General features: G+C 40.6%; 1 protein-coding gene across 1 annotated transcript in view; it reads right to left on the reverse strand.

The window, feature by feature from the left end:
- Positions 1–11,820: 11,820 nt before the first annotated feature.
- mllt1a (MLLT1 super elongation complex subunit a) overlaps positions 11,821–22,816 on the reverse strand; it is a 43,038-nt gene continuing 32,042 nt past the window's right edge. Inside the window, exons 11-12 of the mRNA XM_062028360.1 lie at positions 22,676–22,747; positions 11,821–19,503 (exon numbers count right to left, since the gene is read on the reverse strand). Of these exons, the coding sequence (XP_061884344.1) occupies positions 19,375–19,503; positions 22,676–22,747 (201 nt within the window). The 3' untranslated portion in view covers positions 11,821–19,374. The remainder of the gene's footprint in view (positions 19,504–22,675; positions 22,748–22,816) is intronic.

Raw genomic sequence — 22,816 nt, forward strand, 5'->3', positions numbered from 1 at the left:
GAACATAGGACCCGGGGAACATAGGACCCGGGGAACATAGGCACGCTCCCGCCTGCAGATAGCAACATTTTGGTGTCCTTTGGGAAAGAAGACAAAAGTACACACAGTTGTACAACTATTATCTTTATGATCTTTTTTTTGTTAGTTTCTCTGTTACTGTGTGTGGCCAATTAAGCGACTTTTGGCCATACCTGGCTGGTGACATTTAGCGACTTTCTGGTTGATGTTAAGATTAATAATAGCAACAGTTCTCTTCATCTTAATGCAATTTATTGTGTCTGTCTCTCCACATTTTGCCATTAGGTACTTTGAGCTCTTGTTGGTCAGTCACTCTAAGGTACATTGTTGCTGCCATCATAGCTAGCAAGCTGCCTGCAGATAGCGACATTTTGGTGTCCTTTGAGAAATATTAAGAAAGAAGACAAAAGTACAAGACATTGTACGATTACTATCTTTTTAAAATTATTTGTTTCACTGTGTGATTGACCGACTTTGCCGCTAGATTTCGCGTCTTTTGGCCATACCTGGCTAGCGACTAAAAACATCATTTAGCAACTTTTTGGTTGTGAAGATAAGAGGTAAAAGCAGATCTGCCTGTTGGTCCTTCCACATTTTGCCATTTGGTACTTTGCACTCTTGTTGGTCACTCCAAGGCATTTGTCCCTGCCTTCAGCTAGTCACTTGGCTCTTTTGGAATATATTTCACTGTAATTGGCTCTCTCTCTCTTTCTCCTCAGTACAAATCAGTCTGTTCCCTTGCCATTTAGACATTTTCTTGATTCGATCATCACTGACCACTCTGCTCTCCTGCTGTCTATCAGACGAATCAGTTGATTCTCTGCTCTCAATTGTCTATGCTAGTAAGCTGTTATTCTCTGCTTTGGAGTGTTGATGCTGGGTTGCTAGTTTTCTAAATCACCTCACACACTTGAAGGAAGCAGCACCGATCATAAACACACAAACAAACTCTCACACACACACACACACACACACACACACACACACACACACACACACACACACACACACACACACACACACACACACACACACACACACACACACACACATAGTTGGTTTATCTGTTGTGATAGGCAAAGAGCCAATGTGCAAAGAAAGAAGGGAAATATGGATCATAAACGTTTAAGTGGAGGAGCTAGAAAAAAAATTCAGCAAGAAAAGAAAAAAAAGGAATCAGTTTTACTTGAGAGTGTTCCAAATATCTCCAGCTTCTTCAGTACAAAGACATCTGCTGAAAGCAATTCTATAAATGCTACTGCAAATTCAGCTAAGGTTAGCAATGCACCTGAGCTAGCATGTAGCTCCCAAGATCCTGAGACCACTACAAGTGTAGACACTGAACCAAATGCTTCTGATGCTTATGATTCAACCAATTCAGCAGTAGCCAGTTGCTCGGATGAATGTGAGGTCACTGCACCTCTGGACAGCATAGAAAATGAGCTGAATCTTTCTTCAACACCATCTACAGTGACAACTCTACCTAGTGATCCCGCTAAATGGGCTGAGACCCTCACTGAGTCAATGAAGGAAGTTCTTATTCAAAGAGGTGCAAAATCATTTCACAACCGTCACAGCCATTATCCAGCTTCTGTGAGGAACAGTGGGCTAGGAGGCAAAACCCGATGCCTAAACAATGAACATTTTACTTCACACTTGCCCAATGGACAACGAGTACAAAGAGAGTGGCTGATGTACTCTCCCTCTACTGGTAATGTTTACTGCTTTGCATGCAAACTGTTTTCCCCAAAAACGCATTCTTTTGTGACAGGCTATTGTGATTGGAAACACTCAGAAAGATTTGGTGAACATGAGCGAAGTGCTGAGCACATAACCTGCATGCAAGCAGTCTTGAACCGCGCCAAAGGTGCCACAGTTGATGCAGACCTGTTCAAACAGTTTCAGGCAGAGAGCAGCTATTGGAGGCAGGTGTTACAAAGAGTTGTTGCAGTCATTAAATTCCTTGCAGAAAGGGGCCTTGCATTTAGGGGTAAAAATGAATCGTTAGGGTCTCCTCTCAATGGGAACTACCTTGGTATTCTGGAGGTCCTGGCTGAATTTGATCCCTTTCTAAAGGATCACATCAGAAAGTTTGGGCAGATGGGTCGAGGTAATACCTCATATCTGTCCTCCACCATTTGTGAGGAATTCATTGAATTGATGGGTGCAAAAACCAAACAGGCTATAGCAGATGAACTGCAAGCAAGCAAATACTACTCTATCATTGTGGATTCAACCCCAGATTTATCTCATGTGGACCAATTGACATTCATATTCCGTTTTGTTAGCAAAGAGGGCAGTGTTGTTGAACGCTTTGTGGGTTTTGAGCCCATTACTAGCCATACAGGTGAAAGTTTGGCTAACTGTGTCATGTCTGTGTTGGAAAATCTAGGGTTAGAGCTGTCAAATTGCAGGGGGCAGGCTTATGATAATGCCAGCAACATGTCAGGGAGGTATAATGGGTTGCAGGCTCACTTAAAGAAAAGCAACCCATTAATACACTATATTCCATGTGCAGCTCACTCTTTGAATTTGGTGGGAGTCAACAGCATTGACAGATGTGGAAATGAAGTCTCTAAGTATTTTGACTTGATTCAGTCTATTTACAACTTCACAACTGCATCCACACACCGATGGGACAGGGTATTTGGCAATTCCAACATAGATCTCACACTTAAAGCTTTATCCAACACGCGTTGGAGTTGCCGTGCAGAATCTACCAAAGCACTGTGGCAGAACTACAGTAAAATAAAAGCAGCACTACAGGTTATTTCCACTGATGACACAGAGAAACGAGACACACGAACTGAAGCTGACAGTCTAGTGCGGAAGCTGGATTCACTTGAGATGGCCTTCATGGCAGGCTTTTGGGACACTGTTCTGTCCAGATTTCAGGCCACAAGTCTGCAACTTCAAAAAGCAGACATGGACCTTGGTACAGCAGTTAGATTGCTGGAATCTCTGCGCACCTTTGTTCTCTCCCAAAGAGATCTATTTGATCATTTTGAGCAGAAAGCCTTAAACATGTTGGGTGGCACCCCATCTTACAGGGCTGAACGGACGAGGAAACGTAAAAAGTTTGCTGATGAATCAGCATCCCCAGATAATGTGCTTGAGGGAAGGCAACTGTTTCAAATAGAGACATTTATTGCCTCTATTGATCAACTGAGTTCAAGCCTTAATCACCGTCTGGAGGCCTACAAACATCTGAACAATTTGTTCAGTGTCCTTTTCTCTTTGGATACAGAGTCCAATGCTTCAGTCCTTCACAAGGCCAAGATTCTCACTGAATCATACCCATCTGACCTCAATGAAAGTCTTGGACAGGAGCTTATACAGTTCAAATCTTTTATACAGCTCAACAACACTGATGAGGAGAGGACCCCTTCAGGACTGCTCAAAACAATAATACATTTTGGACTACAGCCTACGTTTCCTAATACATACATTGCGCTACAGATTTTTCTCACTCTACCGGTCAGTAACTGTGAGGGAGAACGCTCATTCTCTCTTTTGTCAAGAGTAAAAAATGAGCTGCGCACAAGAATGACTCAGAAAAGATTAAATGCGTTATCTCTAATGGCAATTGAGAGTGAGCTGACAAGAGAGTTGGACTTCAATGATGTGGTGGATGATTTTGCAAAATTGAAAGCACGAAAGAAACCCCTTGCTTAAAGGTGCACTGTGTAAGATTTTTAGGTTATTTCCAGAATTCACCCATTCACTAATGTTAGGCTACCTGTTTTCATGAATACTTACCACCACCATAAAATTCTAAGTATCCATTATGACTTGGAGAATTGCACTTTTGCCATTTCTGGGAAGTGTCACCTGGATTGTGAAGATAGGATTGACTTTAGGCAGAAGCTTGGTGCTTTCTCTGGCAAACTGAACCTCAAGCTTCATTCTCTGCAGCTTTGCATTCTTGTGCAGACTTTCATCCACAAGGAACTTTTCAACTTCCCCACTATCGTGAAGGGGCCATCAAAAGATTTCAGTGTGTCCAGCATGTCTAGTCTCTTACTCTCCTTTCTTTGAGCCATCTCTTGTTTCTCATCTGCCCTACTCTCGAATTTTGCCTTCATGAATTTACTCCAGTTGAGTTCAACCTCCCTTTTTGCTTGTGCTGCTGCCTTGAAACCTCTGAAGCTCCTGGCTCTTCTGTAAAATTATTGACCTATTGACTGCGTTCAGTGTGCCCAACTTCTTCAGTTTGTAGTCCACCTTGCCACATTGTCTCTCCATCCCAATGTTGTGCACAGGGGTGCCATCAATGTTACTAGCCTGTTCACTGACAGGGTCCATTGGGAAGGTCTCCTCATCCATCCTCTGCCTGGCCAGGACAGTCTTCAGATGGGGCAGCATGAGATCTGTCAGCTGCTTCACTTCATCCAAGTATTCGGCAGCCACGTCTGACACTGAGTTCAGGACATGTCCAGTGCCTGTCCAGCCACTATAGCATTCTTGGAAATGGGCTATCTTGACCTGCATGCAGCCCTTGTACCATGAACTGGCCTACACCTTTCTTTGTGGTGCTCTCCGATGCATGTTATCATTTTACCTTTCTCCTTCTCCTCAAGCTTAACCACAAATAGATACAGACTTTGAGCCTCAATTTGCTGCACAGCTGCCGTTATGCCAATGTGTTTTCCTAAGATATTATTTTATTTTTAATGATAGAAGGGAGGAAAAGGGGGCAAAAATCATGTCCGATTTAGTTTTTTGGGTGGGTTGGGGGGTTTATTTCATGATAGCTACCAACTTCCAATACATAATATCTCTCAAATGACCCAATGCACCATCACTGAAGTGGGCGTAATCATTTTCAAAAATGTTTATTTTTAGGCCATTTATCCCCTCCCCCTGTGTCTGTGTGAAACCTGTGCTTGTCAGTGTCTGTGTGGTATACCTAATAGTGTGTGTGCAGTATGTGCACTCTTCTGTACAGTACAGTGTGCATGTCTGTTCACAGTATACAGTATTTCTTGCATAGTGCGTGCGTGTGTGTGCGCCCACACGCGCGGGGGGTTGAGGGGCCAAGACCATGTCAGGCCCAGGGGGCCAAAATTTCTTAATCCGCCCCTGATCTCGAGTGGATCTGACATAATATTGTGAAAGTCCAGTCCATAGTGGATCTAACATATTAGTGAGAGTCCAGTCCATAGTGGATCTAACATAATAGTGAGAGTCCAGACCATAGTGGGGCCAGCAGGAAACCATCCCATTTTTATCACTTAATTGCATTTTTGTCACCCTGGTCCAAAATTACTTGAAAACTGATGTAGCCTGTGTTTTCTTGTGTTCTTTCAGCATTTCCTCAAGCATCTGGAGAAAAACATCAGTAGAAGAGGACACAAAATTGAACACTAGCGGCTTACCTTCGTTTTCCCTAGTTTTTGAGCGTAGGGTCTGCTCTTCTTTCTCTGCTTTTCCGCAGGCTCGGTCTTTCTCCCCTCTCTAAGGTGCTTTTGACTTTCAGAATCCCATTTAAATTTTTTCCATCAAAACTCCGACCAAGACCCTTCTTCTACAAAGTCGGAGTTGCAGATTTCACTCCTCTCATTTGGTCCGTCCCATTTTACGCTAGTCAGTTTGTCCGGAGAGGACACATTGCACACATTGTTAATTTTTTAAATGTATGCATGCTGACCCCTTCTTCAGTTGTATTGCTACAACCTGCGACAATGCATCTGGCAGCCATATTTGATCATTCCTTCAAATTCTTTGCGAAAATATCACGATCCGGGATGAAGATGCTACCAAAACTACAGAATATGAAATCGCCTCAGGCTGATGCAGGCCCGTCCACGTTTTGCTGCTAAAAGTGGGCTTTCTGGAACTCGTTAGAAAATCACTACGGAATGTATTTTTTTAGGGGATTTTATCATTTTAATAGGGGCCCATTAAAGGGACCAACTTTTCTTACCTGTTTTTGTGTATTTGGTCCCCAAAATGTGAAATCAAACTATAAAACAATCTTGTTTTCTTCTAAACTTACTTCAAACGAGCTATTTGTAATTTAAGAACTTAGTGACACATTTTGCCGTAGTTATGTCCACGGCTACATCCATATATGGTAGAGGTTTACCAGAAGATCTTTGCGCTTGTCCCACATTTTTATTAAATCATAGTCAATGAGCTCCTAAATGTATCTAAATCTTCTTGTTGTGGGGAAGACTGGCTCGTACATGCACATGCATGCTAGAATCCTGTGCTGTTTCCATTGTCATAACGAGGGGGTTTTCGCAGCTTACTGCGAGGTTTGTTCTCCGGGGAAGCAATCGGACTATTCCCGACAAGGAGTGAAGGTAGGAACATGATTTAATCTTGACTCTCAAATAGGTACAAACAAAAAGGCGCACAAGGCGAAGGCACAACTTAGTGCAGGAAACAAAAGCTAACACTTAGCATAAACTACGGACAGGTCAAAAACTCACTAACTGTGGCATGAACAAACAAAAACTTACTTGGCAAGGCATGAAGCAAACAATCGCATGACACAAGCAATGACGCCAGGCTGGCTGACAGGCAAAGACAGGCTTAAATACTGGTCTCTTGGTTAGAGACAGGTGTGTCCCGAACGAAAGAGGCAGGTGAAAATAATGACTTGTCATGGAAACTAAAACAAACAAGGGTGCACAAAAACAGGAACTCATGGAGTCTTAAAACTAACAGAAAATAACAAAAACATGACCTAGACCACAGATCATGACAGCCATTTCTAATACAAAATTATAGTTTTAACTAATCTGTCAATAGACTCGCTATATTGAAGCGCTAAAAACTACAACATGGCTGACGGGTTGGGGACGCATTCAAAGAGGGCTTGGCCTGGAGGAGGGTTCGGCACGTAAATAAGAGCGCCCACAAAATGGCACATTCTGAAGAGAGAGTCAGAAAGCAGCTTGAAGATGGTCTGTAAAACCTGGATAGGTAAAATCTTGTCCAAAGCACCACCATTACATGTTTTGTAGTCTAGAAGTCTTCAAGCAGGGAGTCGGCAGAGCTACTGCAGGGGGGCCATAACATTTTTGGTTGATGACTTTTTGAATTATAAAAAATTAATAATTATACAGTATTATATTAATACTACCATTTAAGATGAGTAGAAACTATGCACACTAGATAGACTATTAACTAGATCCACTCGATGTCCATTGCACCGGTCGCCCGGGGGGTGGGTGGGGGGTGGGGCTTGAGGTCCCCACATCTGCGGTCCCCTCCAAGGTTTGTCATTGTATCCCATTGGGTTGAGTTTTACCTTGCCTTGATGTGGGATCTGCGCCAAGGATGTCGTTGTGGCTTGTGCAGCCCTTTGAGACACTCATGATTTAGGGCTATATAAGTAAACTTTGATTGATTGATGACTGATTCCAGCTAGCAATTAGCGCTCTAGTACCGCACAACAAGAAGGTGTACTTAGGACTCTTATCTCTTGTTGCCAGCTAGCTAATTGCGGTGCTATACTGTATTCTTTGAATATTTTATTACTGCACAATAACAAGGTGTCTTTAGGACCTGCTTAATTTACAACACCATTTTTTTTAGAGCATATATAAGTAGTGGGTGCCCACTCTAGCTCCATATGATTTTTTGGGGTCTAGCACTATAGTTGCCAGCTAGCTAATAGCTAAGCTATTCTGTATTCTTTGATTATCATAGTATAGTAAAATAAGGTACCTATACGACCAGTTTAATCTGGAACACAAATGTGTCTCTACATCAGTTTTGGGGGTCGAGCGCACTAGTGGCCAGCTAGCTAATAGTGGTGCTCTACTGAAATATGTAAATATGTTAGTATTGCACAATAACAAGGTGTCTTTAGGACCAGTTTAATTTGCAACACAGATGTATACAGCATATAAAAGTAGAGGGTCCCCACCCTAGAGCTAGGTGATTTTTGGGGTTGTAGCACGCTAGTTGCCGGTTAGCTAATAGCAGAGCTGTACTGTATTCTTTGAATATTATAGTATAGCAAAATAAGGTACCTATAGAACCATTAAAACTAATTTATACAGCATATATAAGTAGCTATATCAGTTTTGCGCACTAGTTACCAGCTTGCGATTAGCGCTGTAGTTGACAGCTAGCGAATAGTGGCGCTATACTGTGTTATTCTAATATCTTAGTATTGCACAATAATAAGATACTTTTAGCACCAGTTTGATTTAAAACATAATGTCATACAAGATGTATAAGTAGCGTCTCCCCGCTCCATCTCTACATTAGTTTTGGGGGTTGAGCGCACTAGTTGCCAGCTAGCTAATAGTGGCGCTCTACTGTAATTTGTAAATATTTAAGTATTGCACAATAACAAGGTGTCTTTAGGACCAGTTTAATTTGCAACACAGATGTATACAGCAAATATAAGTAGAGGGTCCCCACCCTAGCTCTATGCGGGGTGTAGCTCGCTAGTTGTCAGTTAGCTAATAGCGGAGCTATACTGTATTCTTTAAATATTATAGTATAGCAAAATAAGGTACCTATAGGACAGACCTGGGCAAATTAAGGCCGGGGGCCACATGCAGCCCGTTAAGCTTTTCAATCTGGCCCGCCGGACATTCCCAAATCATTTTTTTTAGATCTTTAAGATGGAAAGTGTAGCAGCCATTATGATGTGCAGTCATGTTTTCAAATGACCGTAAGTCTTGAACTATACAAAGTATTTCAATGGTTGGAATCTGTGCTTTTGCATTATATACTAGTTACTATGGTAATATAATTAGTTACTATGGTAATCTAAATTAGTAACTACGGTCATCTAAGTCCAGTGTTGGGACTAATGTGTTACAAAGTAACGCGTTACTGTAACGCCGTTAGTTTCGGCGGTAACTAGTAATCTAACGCGTTATTTTTTTATATTCAGTAACTCAGTTACCGTTACTACATGATGCGTTACTGCGTTATTTTACGTTTTTTTTTAATGTAGTATCGGCTAGAAACAGATGCGCTGCGGTGTCGTTCTTCTAAATCTTCCTCTGTCACGAGCCAGAGAGAAGAAAATAGGCGTATGTGTGTGTGTCTGGGTGTGGCTGTGGGAAGGGGAGGCACACACGTGATCCGCGGTTTGATATATAAAACAAAACAAAAAGGTTGTTCGCATGCACGTTCAGTCCACACACAGCGTGGTCATGGCGAGCGGAGTAACGGAGGAGCTTGAACGCCCCGCACCATTTAATCGGTGTGTTTATAGGTGCAGACTCCGTTGTGCAAAACGAGGGTTTTAAACACATGCTGAACGTGCTTGAGCCACGTTACGACATCCCGTCGCGCACCCACTTCAGCGATAAGATTGTGCCAGATCTTTATGAGCAGGAGAAGAAAAAAGTTGTGGATTAACTATCCCGAGCATCATCTGTTGCGCTCACGACAGACTGGTGCACGTCCAGGGGAACTATGTGACGATAAGCGCTCACTTCATCACAGCAGACTAGCAGATGAGCAGACACGCCCCCTCTACAAGAGTCACCTTGCGCAGGTACTGACACAAGCAGTGGAGGAATGGAAGATAAAGATATCCCAGTCACAAGTGATAATGCCAAAAATCAAATAATTGCAGTGAATGAGGCAGGACTGGGACCACAGGTAGGTGCTTTGCACATGTAGTGAATTTGGCATCACAGAAGGGAATCTCAGTCAATAGGATGGACCAGGAAGGAGGTTTCCTAGCACAACAGCTGCTCATGTGCTTAAGACAAAGCAAGAAATGCTAAAGCTGCCTACTCTTAAAGCTCATACATGATGTCCCAACGAAGTGGAACTCCACTTATGATATGTTGCAGCAGCAGGCAGCTATATACTCTGCATTGACCCACAAGACCCTGAAGACAAATGTCAAAATCATCAACCTGTCTGATGATGATGTGAGAGTGGCAGAGGAGGTCCTCCAGGTGCTTAAACCCCTCAAAAGTGTTACATCTCTACTGAGCACTGAAACTTCACCATCTGTGTCAATGATCCTGCCACTGAAAACAAGGATTGTACAATCCATGACTCCAAGTGTGGAAGACAGCAGCATCAGGCTTTATTTCACTATCTATGTTTCAAGGAAGATGATGTGCCTTCTTATGTTGCACTTTAACTTGTTTTTTATTAATGGTTATTGGTCCAAGTTTAAAGAAAGGAGAAATGCCTTTTTATGTTGCAGTGTTTTTCATTAATTATGTTAAAATGAAAATAAAAATGCATGTCAAGTTGATCAACAGATTGTATTATTCTCCAGTGCAATAACAGTACTGAAATGAAGGCTAAAAGGGCATTAATGGGAGCTTTTTAAAAAAAGAAGAAAAAAATAAGTAACTAAATAGTTACTTTTCACAGTAACGCATTACTTTTTGATGTAAGTAACTGAGTTAGTAACTGAGTTACTTTTGAAATTAAGTAACTAGTAATTGTAACTAGTTACTGGTTTTCAGTAACTAACCCAACACTGTCTAAGTCACAGCAGCTCAGACGAGGCACCAAGCGGTGTGGGTGGGGAGCGTCTCCACAGAGGCCAGCCTGAAATGCGGTGGTCAGGAACAGACGCGGAAGGAGATTTTTACAACAAAGTTCTAATAAAGCTTAGTGATGTATCAGATTGTAGGTGAGTTGTTTTACCCTTCTCATTCATATTTGGCTGTATTTGTTGCGTTTCGCTTGATTGTAAAATATGTCGATCGAGAGTGGGTGTGATGTTCATATGTTGTCGATATTCGGTGTTTTATCGATCATAGTTAATATTGTAAATCTCACATTCTTTATTTTCATGTACATTCTGGGTGTCTCATTCAGTAAAAAAAAATAAAATTCCATTGTGTTTTTCAAGCAGTCTGTAATAACGTTTTTAGCATTCAATCAGACATTATTGTGAGGTTTTGTACTAGTGTTCCTAAAAATAGATATACCGGCCCCCAGACACATTTTTTTTTCAAAATTTGGCCCCCGAGGCAAAATAATTGCCCAGGCCTGCTATAGGACCATTAAAATTAATGTAGCATATAAAAGTAGTGGCTTCCCGCTCCATAGCTATATCAGTTTTGCGCACTAGTTACCAGCTTGCAATTAGCGCTGTATTTGACAGCTAGCGAATAGTGGCACTATTCTGTCTTATTCTAATATCTTAATATTGCACAATAACAAGATACCTTTAGGACCAGTTTGATTTAAAACATAATGTCATACAAGATATATAAGTAGGGGATCCCTGCTCTATTTATACATCAGTTTGGGGTTTTGGCCTGGATAGCATTGAAGACCTCTGACATCGACCACAATGAAGTGTTTTAAATGTGGAAAAAAATAGACCCCTTTAAGGGTGCTCAGACATCAGCAGAGGTCTATCGATCAGCCTGTAACAATAAAGACCACTCCCGTAAAAACATTTCCCCCCGATGGATGGTCAGTGCATGTCGGGTCCGGGCCGAGCGTGTCCTTTTCACCCCTCGCACAAACTCCACGTGAACCCGCCGCGCACGCGGAGCCATGACCGGGGGTCATCCGCCGGTCAATGACGTGGACGCCGTGACAACAGTACTTCATGACTTTATTGATAATATGCTTTCCAAAATAAAAAATAACAATAAAATAACATGTTTTTTTCCATCCATGTCAACAACTTGCATCCTATGGCCACATGGTGGCATTCCAATGCCGAGTTCTTCTTTTGCAAACATACCAAACGGAGTCGATTGTAGTTGGTTGGACGATGCCACTTAACTCGCAGCCCCCCCATGCAACCCCAGCAAAGGCAAAATAACCTTCATAAATACGGGCGACCCTGTCTCCTTGTCACAGACACACCCTCCCCCCCCCCCCCCCCGCCCCACGTCAACATGTGGACTCTCAACGTTTTGTTTTGTTTGTAAAGATGCAAACTCATTCTTTCCTATGATGCATCTGCTGCGTTTAGGCCGCACGGGCACAGATGTCTATGATCCCTGAACGAAAGTGTGGCGTCCTCGCTCTGGTCCAGTTATTGCGACTGGAGGCAGACAGTGTGATTAAGTTGAGGTCATCCAGCAAACATCTGTGGCACCTGCTTCCTGGCGGTGCTCAGTTGTCATCACGTACGTTTAAAATTAAAAAAAAATACAGGGAACAATTTAGGCCTGAAAATAGCTTGTTTGAGTGACGCAACATGCCAAAATACAAGACAATTAAATAAAAGTTGGCCAAAAAAAAACAAAAAACCGAATATCATATTGCATGTAAATATTGTATAAAATCCTTAAAAATACAGTTTAGGTAACTATTAAGTACTGAAGTCGTCACAGCCAAAAGTGCAGAGGTCCATAAATAAAACATGTGGGTAGACAGTGGGCTTCTTTTGGGTCTCCACCCCCCTACTACAACGAGCGGCTGGTCACAAGGTCAAAGTTCATAAACGAGGACGACCACACAAAGCAAGAGGGAGAGAGAGAGGTTGTGTCGACAAGAGGCACACCGAGGCGGCAGGTCCAGGTTGAGACTCCAGGTGTGTGTTTTCAGTCCTCGTCCTCATACAGCGTTTGACAAACAGGAGCGTGTACAGCGTCCCACACACACACACACAAGTATTAAAGCTAACACAAACGTCAGAATAAATACACAAAAGGCAGAGCGGCGATGGGCTCCATGAATGTGTGTGTGTACCTTAGCGGGCTGCTGTGTGAGTCGTGTACACACTTCTCTACGCTCAGCACAGAAACCAGTCTGGGAAATCGTCAGATTCAAATATGGCGGATTTGCGTCACATTTTTACTCGTATGTGCGGACACCGACGATGTATTTATTATTAGTTCTTGTTCCGCTCACTTATTTTTTTGCTCACTTCAAGTACAGGTGCATGGCAAGACATTTGATTTCAGGAGGGCAATTAAAGACTATATTTGCTGATATTAGTATTTCACATAGGGCTGTGACGATTTTTGTGGAAACGTATCTGATCGGTTATTGCCGATTTATGTCTTAAAAGGAAACTGCACTTTTTGGGGGGAATTTTGCCTATAATTCACAGTCCTGATGAGAGACAAGAACACACATGCTTTTCTTTTCTTAGTGCATTCTAACTCGTAAATAAAGACAAATAAAAGTCTGCGGTAACACTTTAGAATGGGGAACATATTCACCATTAATTAGTTGCAAATTAAAGTAACAGTTAGTTATTTGGACTTTAGGGCAGTGGTTCTTAACCTGGGTTCAATCAAACCCTAGGGGTTCAGTGAGTCGGGCTCAGGGGTTCGGCGGAGGTCAAGACACACCTGACTCATCGTGTAAATAAAAACTTCTCCCTATCGGCGTATTACGGATACAGCTACAGCAGAAGTCAGACTGATTTGCAGGTGTGTAATTTATTGTGAGTTTATGCACTGTTAGTTTTGTTCTTTGAACAAGGTGATGTTCATGCACGGTTCATTTTGTGCACCAGTATAAAAACATGGTAACACTTTAGTATGGGGAACATAATCACCATTAATTAGTTGCTTATTAACATACAAATTAGTAACATATTGGCTCTTAACTAGTCATTATTAAGTACTTATGCCTTATTCGGCATGGCCTCATTATAACCCTAACCCTCTAACCCTGGCCCTAACCCTCTAACCCTAACCAAATAACTCTAAATTAAGTCTTTGTTACTTAGAATATGTTCCCTTAGTGTCCAAAAAACTCTAAATTAAGTCTTTGTTACTTAGAATATGTTCCCCATAATAAAGTGTTACCAAAAACATATAACTTTGTCTTGAATTTGGAAAAAAACAACATTTTATTTTTCACTAAAGAAGGGTTCGGTGAATGCGCATATAATAATAATAATAATAATACCTGGGATTTATATAGCGCTTTTCTAAGTACCCAAAGTCGCTTTACATGTTAAAATCCCATCATTCATTCACACCTGGTGGTAAGCTACTTTTGTAGCCACAGCTGCCCTGGGGTAGACTGACGGAAGCGTGGCTGCCAATTTGCGCCTACGGCCCAAATATGAAACTGGTGGGGTTCGGTACCTCCAACAAGGTTAAGAACCACTGCTCTAGGGGAACATATAAGGGCTAGGGTTACTAATAAGCAATAATTCTGAGGTTATTGAGGGAAGACTCTTAGTTAATGGCTTACTGGTTGTATAATAAGGCCATGCAGAATAAGGCACGAATAAGTACTTAATAATGACTAGTTAAGAGCCAATATGTTACTAATTTGCATGTTAATAAGCAACTAATTAATGGTGAATATGTGTTCCCCATACTAAAGTGTTACCAAGTCCGCTTACAATTGAGAGCCATGATGTCATTGTGTCTATACCGACCATAAAACCCAATAAATGACCATCCAAAAAGCACCAACAATCCTCCATATACATTTTGTGACCCAAATATTTAGCATGTATTAGCAATATTTTTATTATAAGTGCTAACGTTAAGGACCTAGATTTAGCGGCGGATTGATTAAGGAGAGGCAACCTCCTTATGCATCCTCACATCCTTTCTCGCATCAAAGATCATGAAAGTTAAATCTAGATTATAAATCATGCCTTTCACCCTGAGAGTAAAATGATGTGGACATAAAACTGAGAAGTTGGTCAACTTTGACAGCCAACTTAGACCCAGGGATGGCGAAAAAGATGCACCCACCCCTTTTTTTAAACTTTTTGCGAGGACTATGATTATTTCCACATCTAAACAGGAATATTTGAACATCGTAACAGTCAGCATCCCAGTGACAGCAGACATTGTACAGTAAGTCTTGTTTGATTATGTTTGTTGGATCTCATGAAGTCTACAGTGAGCAGCGATCAGTGAAGTTGTCGAAGGATAAAGCAAATGTGATGAGTCTATGAAATTAATGCACCACCGTTTTGCTTAAAATGAGCAAAATACATAAATATTACATGTTACTATGAATGTGCCTGTTACTACATTACATATATACTTAGTGTGTATTTAAAAGGATGGAACTATTTTAGAGCGCTTTATAGGCGGAATAGAGCAACTCCAATTGACTCAGTTGAAAGCAGACTTTTGCACGCATTTATTAACTACTTAGAAAACATAAAAAAACATTTACTCTTGTCTTACATAAGGATCGTGAATAATAGGCAAAATTCCCCCCAAAAAGTGCAGTTTCCCTTTAATGCTGATCACAAGCACCGATCTCATCTGACTATTTATTTTTGGTCCCTGGGCCTAAATGAATAATAATCACCTCCATTATGGAAATAAAACTGCAATTTCTAGTTTGTTTATGGAGGATGAGGCTAAACATGTTACACATCAACAGCAAACCAGGAGCAGGCATACTAATATCTAAGTTAACCGCTAAGCTAGATGTAAACAACACCAAGGAATAAGTGCCTAGTAAAGTTTAAGAAGTGTAGATGGAACCACGTTACAGCAGAAAGTAAGCAGATATTAACAGGTACCGTACATTAATAAGAGTCTATAAAGAGAATAACATAACAACTGTTGGTGTGTCCGCATTGTCAGTCAGTATACGACACGTAAGAGGAGGGCGGATCGATCCATACATTGGTGGCATCGATACCAGAGGTAGTATCAGTATATAACTGATACAAGAGTAGTTATAGACTCATACTTTTTTGGTGTCATTTTTGTTTATGTTTACAAATTCAGGGATTCATTCCCTGGACACAAGGGGTCTGTTAAAACTGTCAATAGCACTCGCCATAAATAAATGGAAAACTGTACAGTTAATACATATGATCGATATCAGCCGATTTTACTCATGAATGACGGAATCGGCAGCATAAAACCCTGATTGGAGCAACCCTGATTTTACAATATTAATCTTTGATGCGGAAGTCACTTTGATACATTTTGTACCAACGTACTGTAGGTCACGTATATGCTAAAAACATCCACATCTTAACTTAGGGTTATCCTTGACAAAGAAAATTAGTGTAATATTGAATAAGACAAAAAAATTAGTGTAATATTCACTAATATAGCTTATTATTAATGAATTACAGTAATGTCTGTACTAATAAGACGTAACTTTTTCCCCACACTTTGAACCCTATGCTTTATATAACGCTGTGGCTAATTTATGCATTTTTTCGTATTCACAAGCTTCACGTGTCGCCAATGAATTTAGCCTGGTCCCATCAGACTACTGAAATTGTTCATATTAAATTAAACACACTCACACAAGTCAGTCAGTCAGCTATTTAGCACGTTATGGACTCACCCTCATCATAGAGAAGAAACAATGAAATGCACAAGTCGCAGCCCTAACGCCAAAGACGATCGATCCAGCCATCGAAAAAGGAAACAGCCACTGCACGGAACAGAAATCCACCACTACTTATGGGCCACAAACAAAGTCATCAGTTATAGCGCGCATCTTGAGAATTATGCCATGTTACAGGCACTGTCTTCAGTTACATATGTGAATAAACATAAGCACATGTGTAAATAGTTAATGTTTCAATATGTATACCTGCGGGTTATTCAAGGAGACTTGTGCGGCCAATATATGTACAAAACAAAATTTGGCCAAAAAGTAGTTTGGTGTGGCTTATGTTTGGCTGCTCTCTATGGTCCGGAAATTACGGTATGTTAAATTAGTCAGAAGCTAACAAAAAACAAAAAATGAGCAGCTGGCTGAAAATATCCCTGCTGTAAGCTATAATCATCCAAATTATGAATACATTTCGGGTGTTCTGATACGACTTTTTCCATTTCCGATACGATACCGATATTATCCTAATATATCAGCGCGAATTATCCGTACATACCGTATTTTTCGGACTATAAGTCGCAGTTTTTTTCATAGTTTGGCCGGGGGTGCGACTTATACTCAGGAGCGACTTATGTGTGAAATTATTAACACATTACCGCAAAATATCAAATAATATTATTTAGCTCATTTACGTAAGAGACTAGACGTATAAGATTTCATGGGATTTAGCGATTAGGAGTGACAGATTGTTTGGTAAACGTATAGCATGTTCTATATGTTATAGTTATTTGAATGACTCTTACCATATGTTACGTTAACATACCAGGCACGTTCTCAGTTGGTTTATGCGTCATATAACGTACACTTATTCAGCCTATTGTTCACTATTCTTTATTTATTTTAAATTGCCTTTCAAATATCTATTCTTGGTGTTGGGTTTTATCAAATAAATTTCCCCCAAAAATGCGACTTATACTCCAGTGCGACTTATATATGTTTTTTCCCTTCTTTATATGCATTTTCGGCCGGTGCGACTTATACTCCGGAGTGACTTATACTCCGAAAAATACGGTACTATTATCATTTCATAGAGTGGAATGTTAGTTAAAGGTTTGATGAAGTGAAATTACTCAAAGAACAATGGTACGTATGAAAAACCCTAACCTTATGACAGACTTATGCTTTTGAAGTGGAGTGCTAGTTTGTTTTTGGGTGACATCTGGCGGTCACAATAATACAAAGTTGAATGTTGCAGACACGTGTATTACTGGATAAGCTTCTGCTTAGGTTAGGGTTATTTATAAGTAATATGCAACTATGATTATTTGATACTTATTTACATTGAGACTGCAATATTGTTCAATTAAGAACACTTATTTTGTACGTCTATCTTAGCTGTTGTGTAGCTGCTAACTCCTAGTAGCCTACCGTGTTTACCATTTGCAATTGACTTGACTAAAATACAAGAAAATATCAACTTTGTGCTCTTATTGGAGGACATTTAGATGTTAACTGGCTGTTCAGCTTTGCACAAGTAAACGCGCTACAAGAGTGCTTGTATCAGAGATTTCCGATGCAAGCCGATATCAATATCGGATTGGGACACCCCTAATTTTTAAGCAAAGAATATGTATTTGGAAAGGGGGAGTTCCCTTTCAATCACCATGTGCATGTACTATATGTTTTGATGCTTCTGGTGGCGTGGTGAGAAAAAGTTGACATAAATAAAAAAACAGATTGAGTTGCAACGTGTGTAATTAAACTACTTCGACATATTTTGTTGTGTATGTGACCCGAGTATAAGCAGAGGAAGTCTAGCGGGCAACTCTTCTTTAGCTACGTTATCGCTGGCATGTTTAAGATGCACCATTTTAGCAATGCTGAAGATGACTCACACGCTCTGGCTTTAACGAGACCGCTTTAAGTCGTCACTCTCACTGCACATCTCCAGCAAGGCGATCATTGCTGTTCACTATCCTGGATCCTTAAAATGTCCGTCACACAGCAGCCCGAACCAACAGTTACTACAGCTAAGTCATATTACGTACCCCCCCCTCCCCCCCAAGAAAAACACTGATCTAGCGGCAGAAAGCAAAAACGTGATCACCTGTTCAACATTCTACGGTTCCTACAGGAATGATGATAATAAGGGACGCTACGTGGAGGGGTCAACAGCCTACAAGGACACTGAGGAAGAGAAAGGAAGCCATTAAGACAATACTGGATATTCAGGCAGCCCAATTAACACTTGCCGCCCCCCGCCCAGGCGAGCAGGGGGTTGTGGAACACCCACCTCACGCTGCAGAAAGGCACTAGAGTGGGCTTGTTGCTGGGCGTAGAAAAATAAAAGCCATATACATTCATAGCTCACAGGTCATTTACCGCAAATCCGGGAGTAGAAACAAAGACAATTGTAGAAAAATAAAATGTAAAAAAAGGGGGAGAGGGAAAAGTTGGCCCCTACTTTTCCTTATTTTTGGATTCCCGGGAGACGAATATGGCTACTTTGTGTTGTTTGCTAGCCCACCTTGAACGCCACCGGAAGGCAATTCAGGAGTGGCCGGCGGCAGCCAGCGGCGGAGCCCTTTGGTGCACGCCAACGTGGGAGGCTGCAGAGGAGGGATGGAGATAGTCGAGAAAGAGGGTGGCTGCCGGCGGGAGGTCACGACTCAGTTTTCAGTGCAAGGGGAAAACATGTGTTCAGATGTCAGGACAGCAGAGAAATGTCATCCGAACGCACACGTGTGACATGTTCAGTGTGAAGATGGGAGCCATGCACCGACTTTTTGTGCCTAGAAGACGAGTCAGTCATGATGAAGACAACATCCAGCTCAGGGTGGAGTGATCTGCCCAGTAAGGAGTGTAAATTGGGGCCAGGAGGACGAGGTGTGGTTTAGAGGAAAGCACCATGAGTGCAAAGAGGAGAGAGTGGAGGTGCATTCCACAGGTCTGCACCAAAGAAAAATCTGGTAGATGGGAGTTCACTTCCGGTTTCAACTCTCTCCATCACGCCTTCCTCCTCTTCACTGCTGCTCCTTTGCCGGCGTCATGTGAAGGTGCAGCATCTTCGTGTGTGTGCTTCTTTGTTCCTGCGCAGTGTTTGTGTGTGTGTTGTTGTTGTTCAGTGATTCAGTCTGGCCTCCGGTCTCCTCGGGGAGACGTCGTGACCTCCTCCTCAGCTGTCCGCGCCACTCGCTGTCACGTGGCCGTCGCCTCCAGGTAGCTCTGTAGTTTGCGGACGGTGGACTCGTCCAGTGAAAAGAGGTCAAAGTCAAAGGTGGTGTTGGTCACGTTGAAGTGGCCCGTCTCCTCGATCAGGTTGACAATCTGAAGACACAAAGGGAGAGTTGCTCAATTTGTCTTCTGGATGGATTTACTTTGCGAGGGCCCAATTCCGATTTAGGTCCTTTGTTGGCAATATGTGTGTACATGTATACATTCATGTATTTGTGGCGCTCCACATTTTTTCATGGCGGAACACATATAGATTTACCGTAACCAGTTAACTAGCGGTATACATCGTACAGTATTCGAAAAATTACTTCTTAAAAGTAATTAATCATAGTGACTTTATCAAAAAAGTGATTGAATTACTCTTTAATAAATGTAATTCATTACTAGGGAATGTAATTAATGCGTTAATTAAAAATAAAAATAAACTTCAAATATATGGCATATGCAGTTGAGAGATGTTTCATGAGAGCAGAGTGTGTGTGTGTGCCTTGAAAAGGCGGTGTCTGTTGCCAAGTGACGTATGACATCAGCAAGAGTGCGCTCAGAGAAGTATTTTAGTTCAGCGGTGTTTGTTAGCTTAGCAGCAGCAATTTGCAGGACGTGACAGCAGCTCCTGTTGAATCTTTTCACTGGATTGTGTTGGCACCAGTTAATAAAGAGATTGAATGTGTTTTGATGGCTGTCCTGTCCCTTGTCCACAAACAGGGTAATCATTGATTTGTTGTTCATTATTCCCTCGTAGTGTGTGTCCATGTGTTTGTGTACTTAGCCTACATGTTGTTTTCTGTGTGATGTTGCCTCTTCCTATTTAATATCAAGTTTATTTGAGTGTGGTATCAGCTGTTGCTTTCATTAGTAAAAAGTTATTTCTGCATTGAACTTGCTATGCTTCTGATGCTGTCCTGATGACATACAACCACATCAGAAGTAGCATGCTACATTACATCAAACGCATCGGTAACTGCGTTGTAATATACATAAAAGTATTTTATTTAGATTACTTGTTACTATTAAAAGTAACACTGGTATTATGTAACACAGTTTTTCCTAACACTGACATCGTAACTTGGCTTTTAACACTGCTCATACGCACCTGGTCTGCCAAAGAATAAGAATATGAAGCAGGAGAGACCAGAGCTGCAAACTGTGAAACTTTGTCACTTTACCCTTCTAGATAATAGCAGTGTGACAATTTTTTATTATGATCCAATTAATTAATTATGAGAACGTAAATAAAAAAAAACATTGTTAAATCGTCTCTATCATGTCTTGAACCTTCCACCTCGTCCTTTGTGCGAGAGGGTTCTCCACTCCAGTCTGCACAAACATATGCTGTTTATTGCGCCGTCGTGTGCATGTTAGAGTGCCTGCTGGTCACAAAACCCTGCAGGAATGTTGCAGCAGAATGCGTCAAATATGGCCGCAAAACATACGTTGACGAAATAAAAGCATTTTATTATAAGTTTATGAGCTAGAGTATGTGTAGAACTATATACAGATATATTATTTTGGTTTATTTCGTCAGAAAAACTAATGTCAAAACCACAGCAATTGCATGCACCTTGGCACAGCCACACATGTCCTTGGTACCAGTCATGGTGCCTGTTTTTAAGTCGGCCATACTCTCTTTATACACAAATCTGTCTCTTAACACACAGAATAAGTCTGGTGCTTAAGTCATAGAAAAGTTTCTTAAGCGCAAACATTATGACTAAAGTGGTGAATCTGTATTTTTATTTGCACATTAATTTTAATGGCAGTTTAGTTAAGAAACATATTTATTAAATGAGTTTATTTTTAAGCACAGCATTATTGTACGTACTTTTTATTTTTTCTTCAGTGAGTCGCTTCTTATGCAGTATATTTGATTAGTATTTATTTTTCTAATCAGCCTGACCTAAGGCTAAAGTTTGTGTTAAACAAAGAATATTTGTGATTAACAGATGGTTTTATAAATTTTGACAAAGTTGGAAAATGTAAGTAGGTTAGATACACAAATTGAATATGAAAATGTAAAATCGAGACGAGTAAGATTTGTAATTCAGTGTTAATATTTGAGATCAAAAAGGTTAAGAACACCCGTTCTACAATATTAATACATAATTTTCACTGACTATTAGCAAAAGGTTATACATTTTTAATTTTTTTCCAACTCTCTCCTTTCTTTCTTTCGCACAGGAAGTGAACTTAATTTAAACATGCAAAAGTTAAGTCGTGAATGAACTCTCAGTAAAAAGCACGGAGAAGGGGTAGAATTGTATCAGCTTTGCTTCTTCCTACTCCTTTTTATATATGTTGAAATGTGCAAATGTCTAAAACAAATAAATCATGACTATAATCAAACCATAACTAGACAAAGCTTTGAGACACAATTCCGTCATTTGGCAACACTTTGCCCTCCTGGTGAAATAAGTAAACCAGTCATGTTCCAAGTGTGGCCTGGTGGCCGTTTGTGGAACACGGCTTTTTATGGACCCGTATATCCCATTGTAGAAATAAAATAAATAAAAAAAAACAACCCATCAAAATAGAGCAAAAAGGCATAAAGTTATGAGAAAAAGCTGAAATGTTGATGCAAATAATAAAGACACAAATATTTGTCTTCACATATACAGTATGTATAACATTTATTTAGACTTTTTATTAACCTATTTCATTATCATTAATTACTACATCAGCAATCCCCACCCCTTTGTTGTCTTTTTAAGTTTATACCCCATAAATCAAAATCGTAATTGAAAATAGAGTTTTCAGCAAATTAAAACATATATATTTTATTTTTGGCAAAAACTGTACTGACTTAACTGTATTACATTTATGACTAAATGTTTACAAAAATTGCATTTCCTTTATATGACCGCACCTAGAATTAGGTCAACATTTCTTGTTGCCCATTGTACTTGATTGTGAAAATATATTTCAAAAAAAATATTCATCCTTAGTCGAGATCCAACACTTCAGAACTAACGGTGGTCCTAAAAACATGACTGACCCAGTTCCATCAACAGTTCTACATGTCATCATCACACAACACAAAGCAATGGATAACAATGCCAGCAACAATTAGTTGCCGGTTCACTTCAAATCCCTGCACAAGTTTTAGGATTAAATGAGATTGTGTAAAAGAACTTGCTTAGCTTGAATTAAATAAATGTGACAATGACAAAAGTGTTGAATAAGCAGCATAAAGTATATTAGTAGTCAAAGAGCAGACAGAAACGCGACAACCATGGCAGTATGAAATAATATAAAGATATGAACACACCTGCTGTAGGATGTTACGTTCTCTTAAAGCCATCAGTCTGCGATGGAGGTCAACTAATTCTTCTGTGTAGGCCTTGACAAGAGGGAGGGTGCAGAGGATAGACAGTCATGATTCACATTTTCAACACTGGTGCTTTTAATG

The sequence above is a fragment of the Entelurus aequoreus genome, linkage group LG19, assembly GCF_033978785.1.
Source record: "Entelurus aequoreus isolate RoL-2023_Sb linkage group LG19, RoL_Eaeq_v1.1, whole genome shotgun sequence".
NCBI classification, from domain to species: domain Eukaryota; kingdom Metazoa; phylum Chordata; class Actinopteri; order Syngnathiformes; family Syngnathidae; genus Entelurus; species Entelurus aequoreus.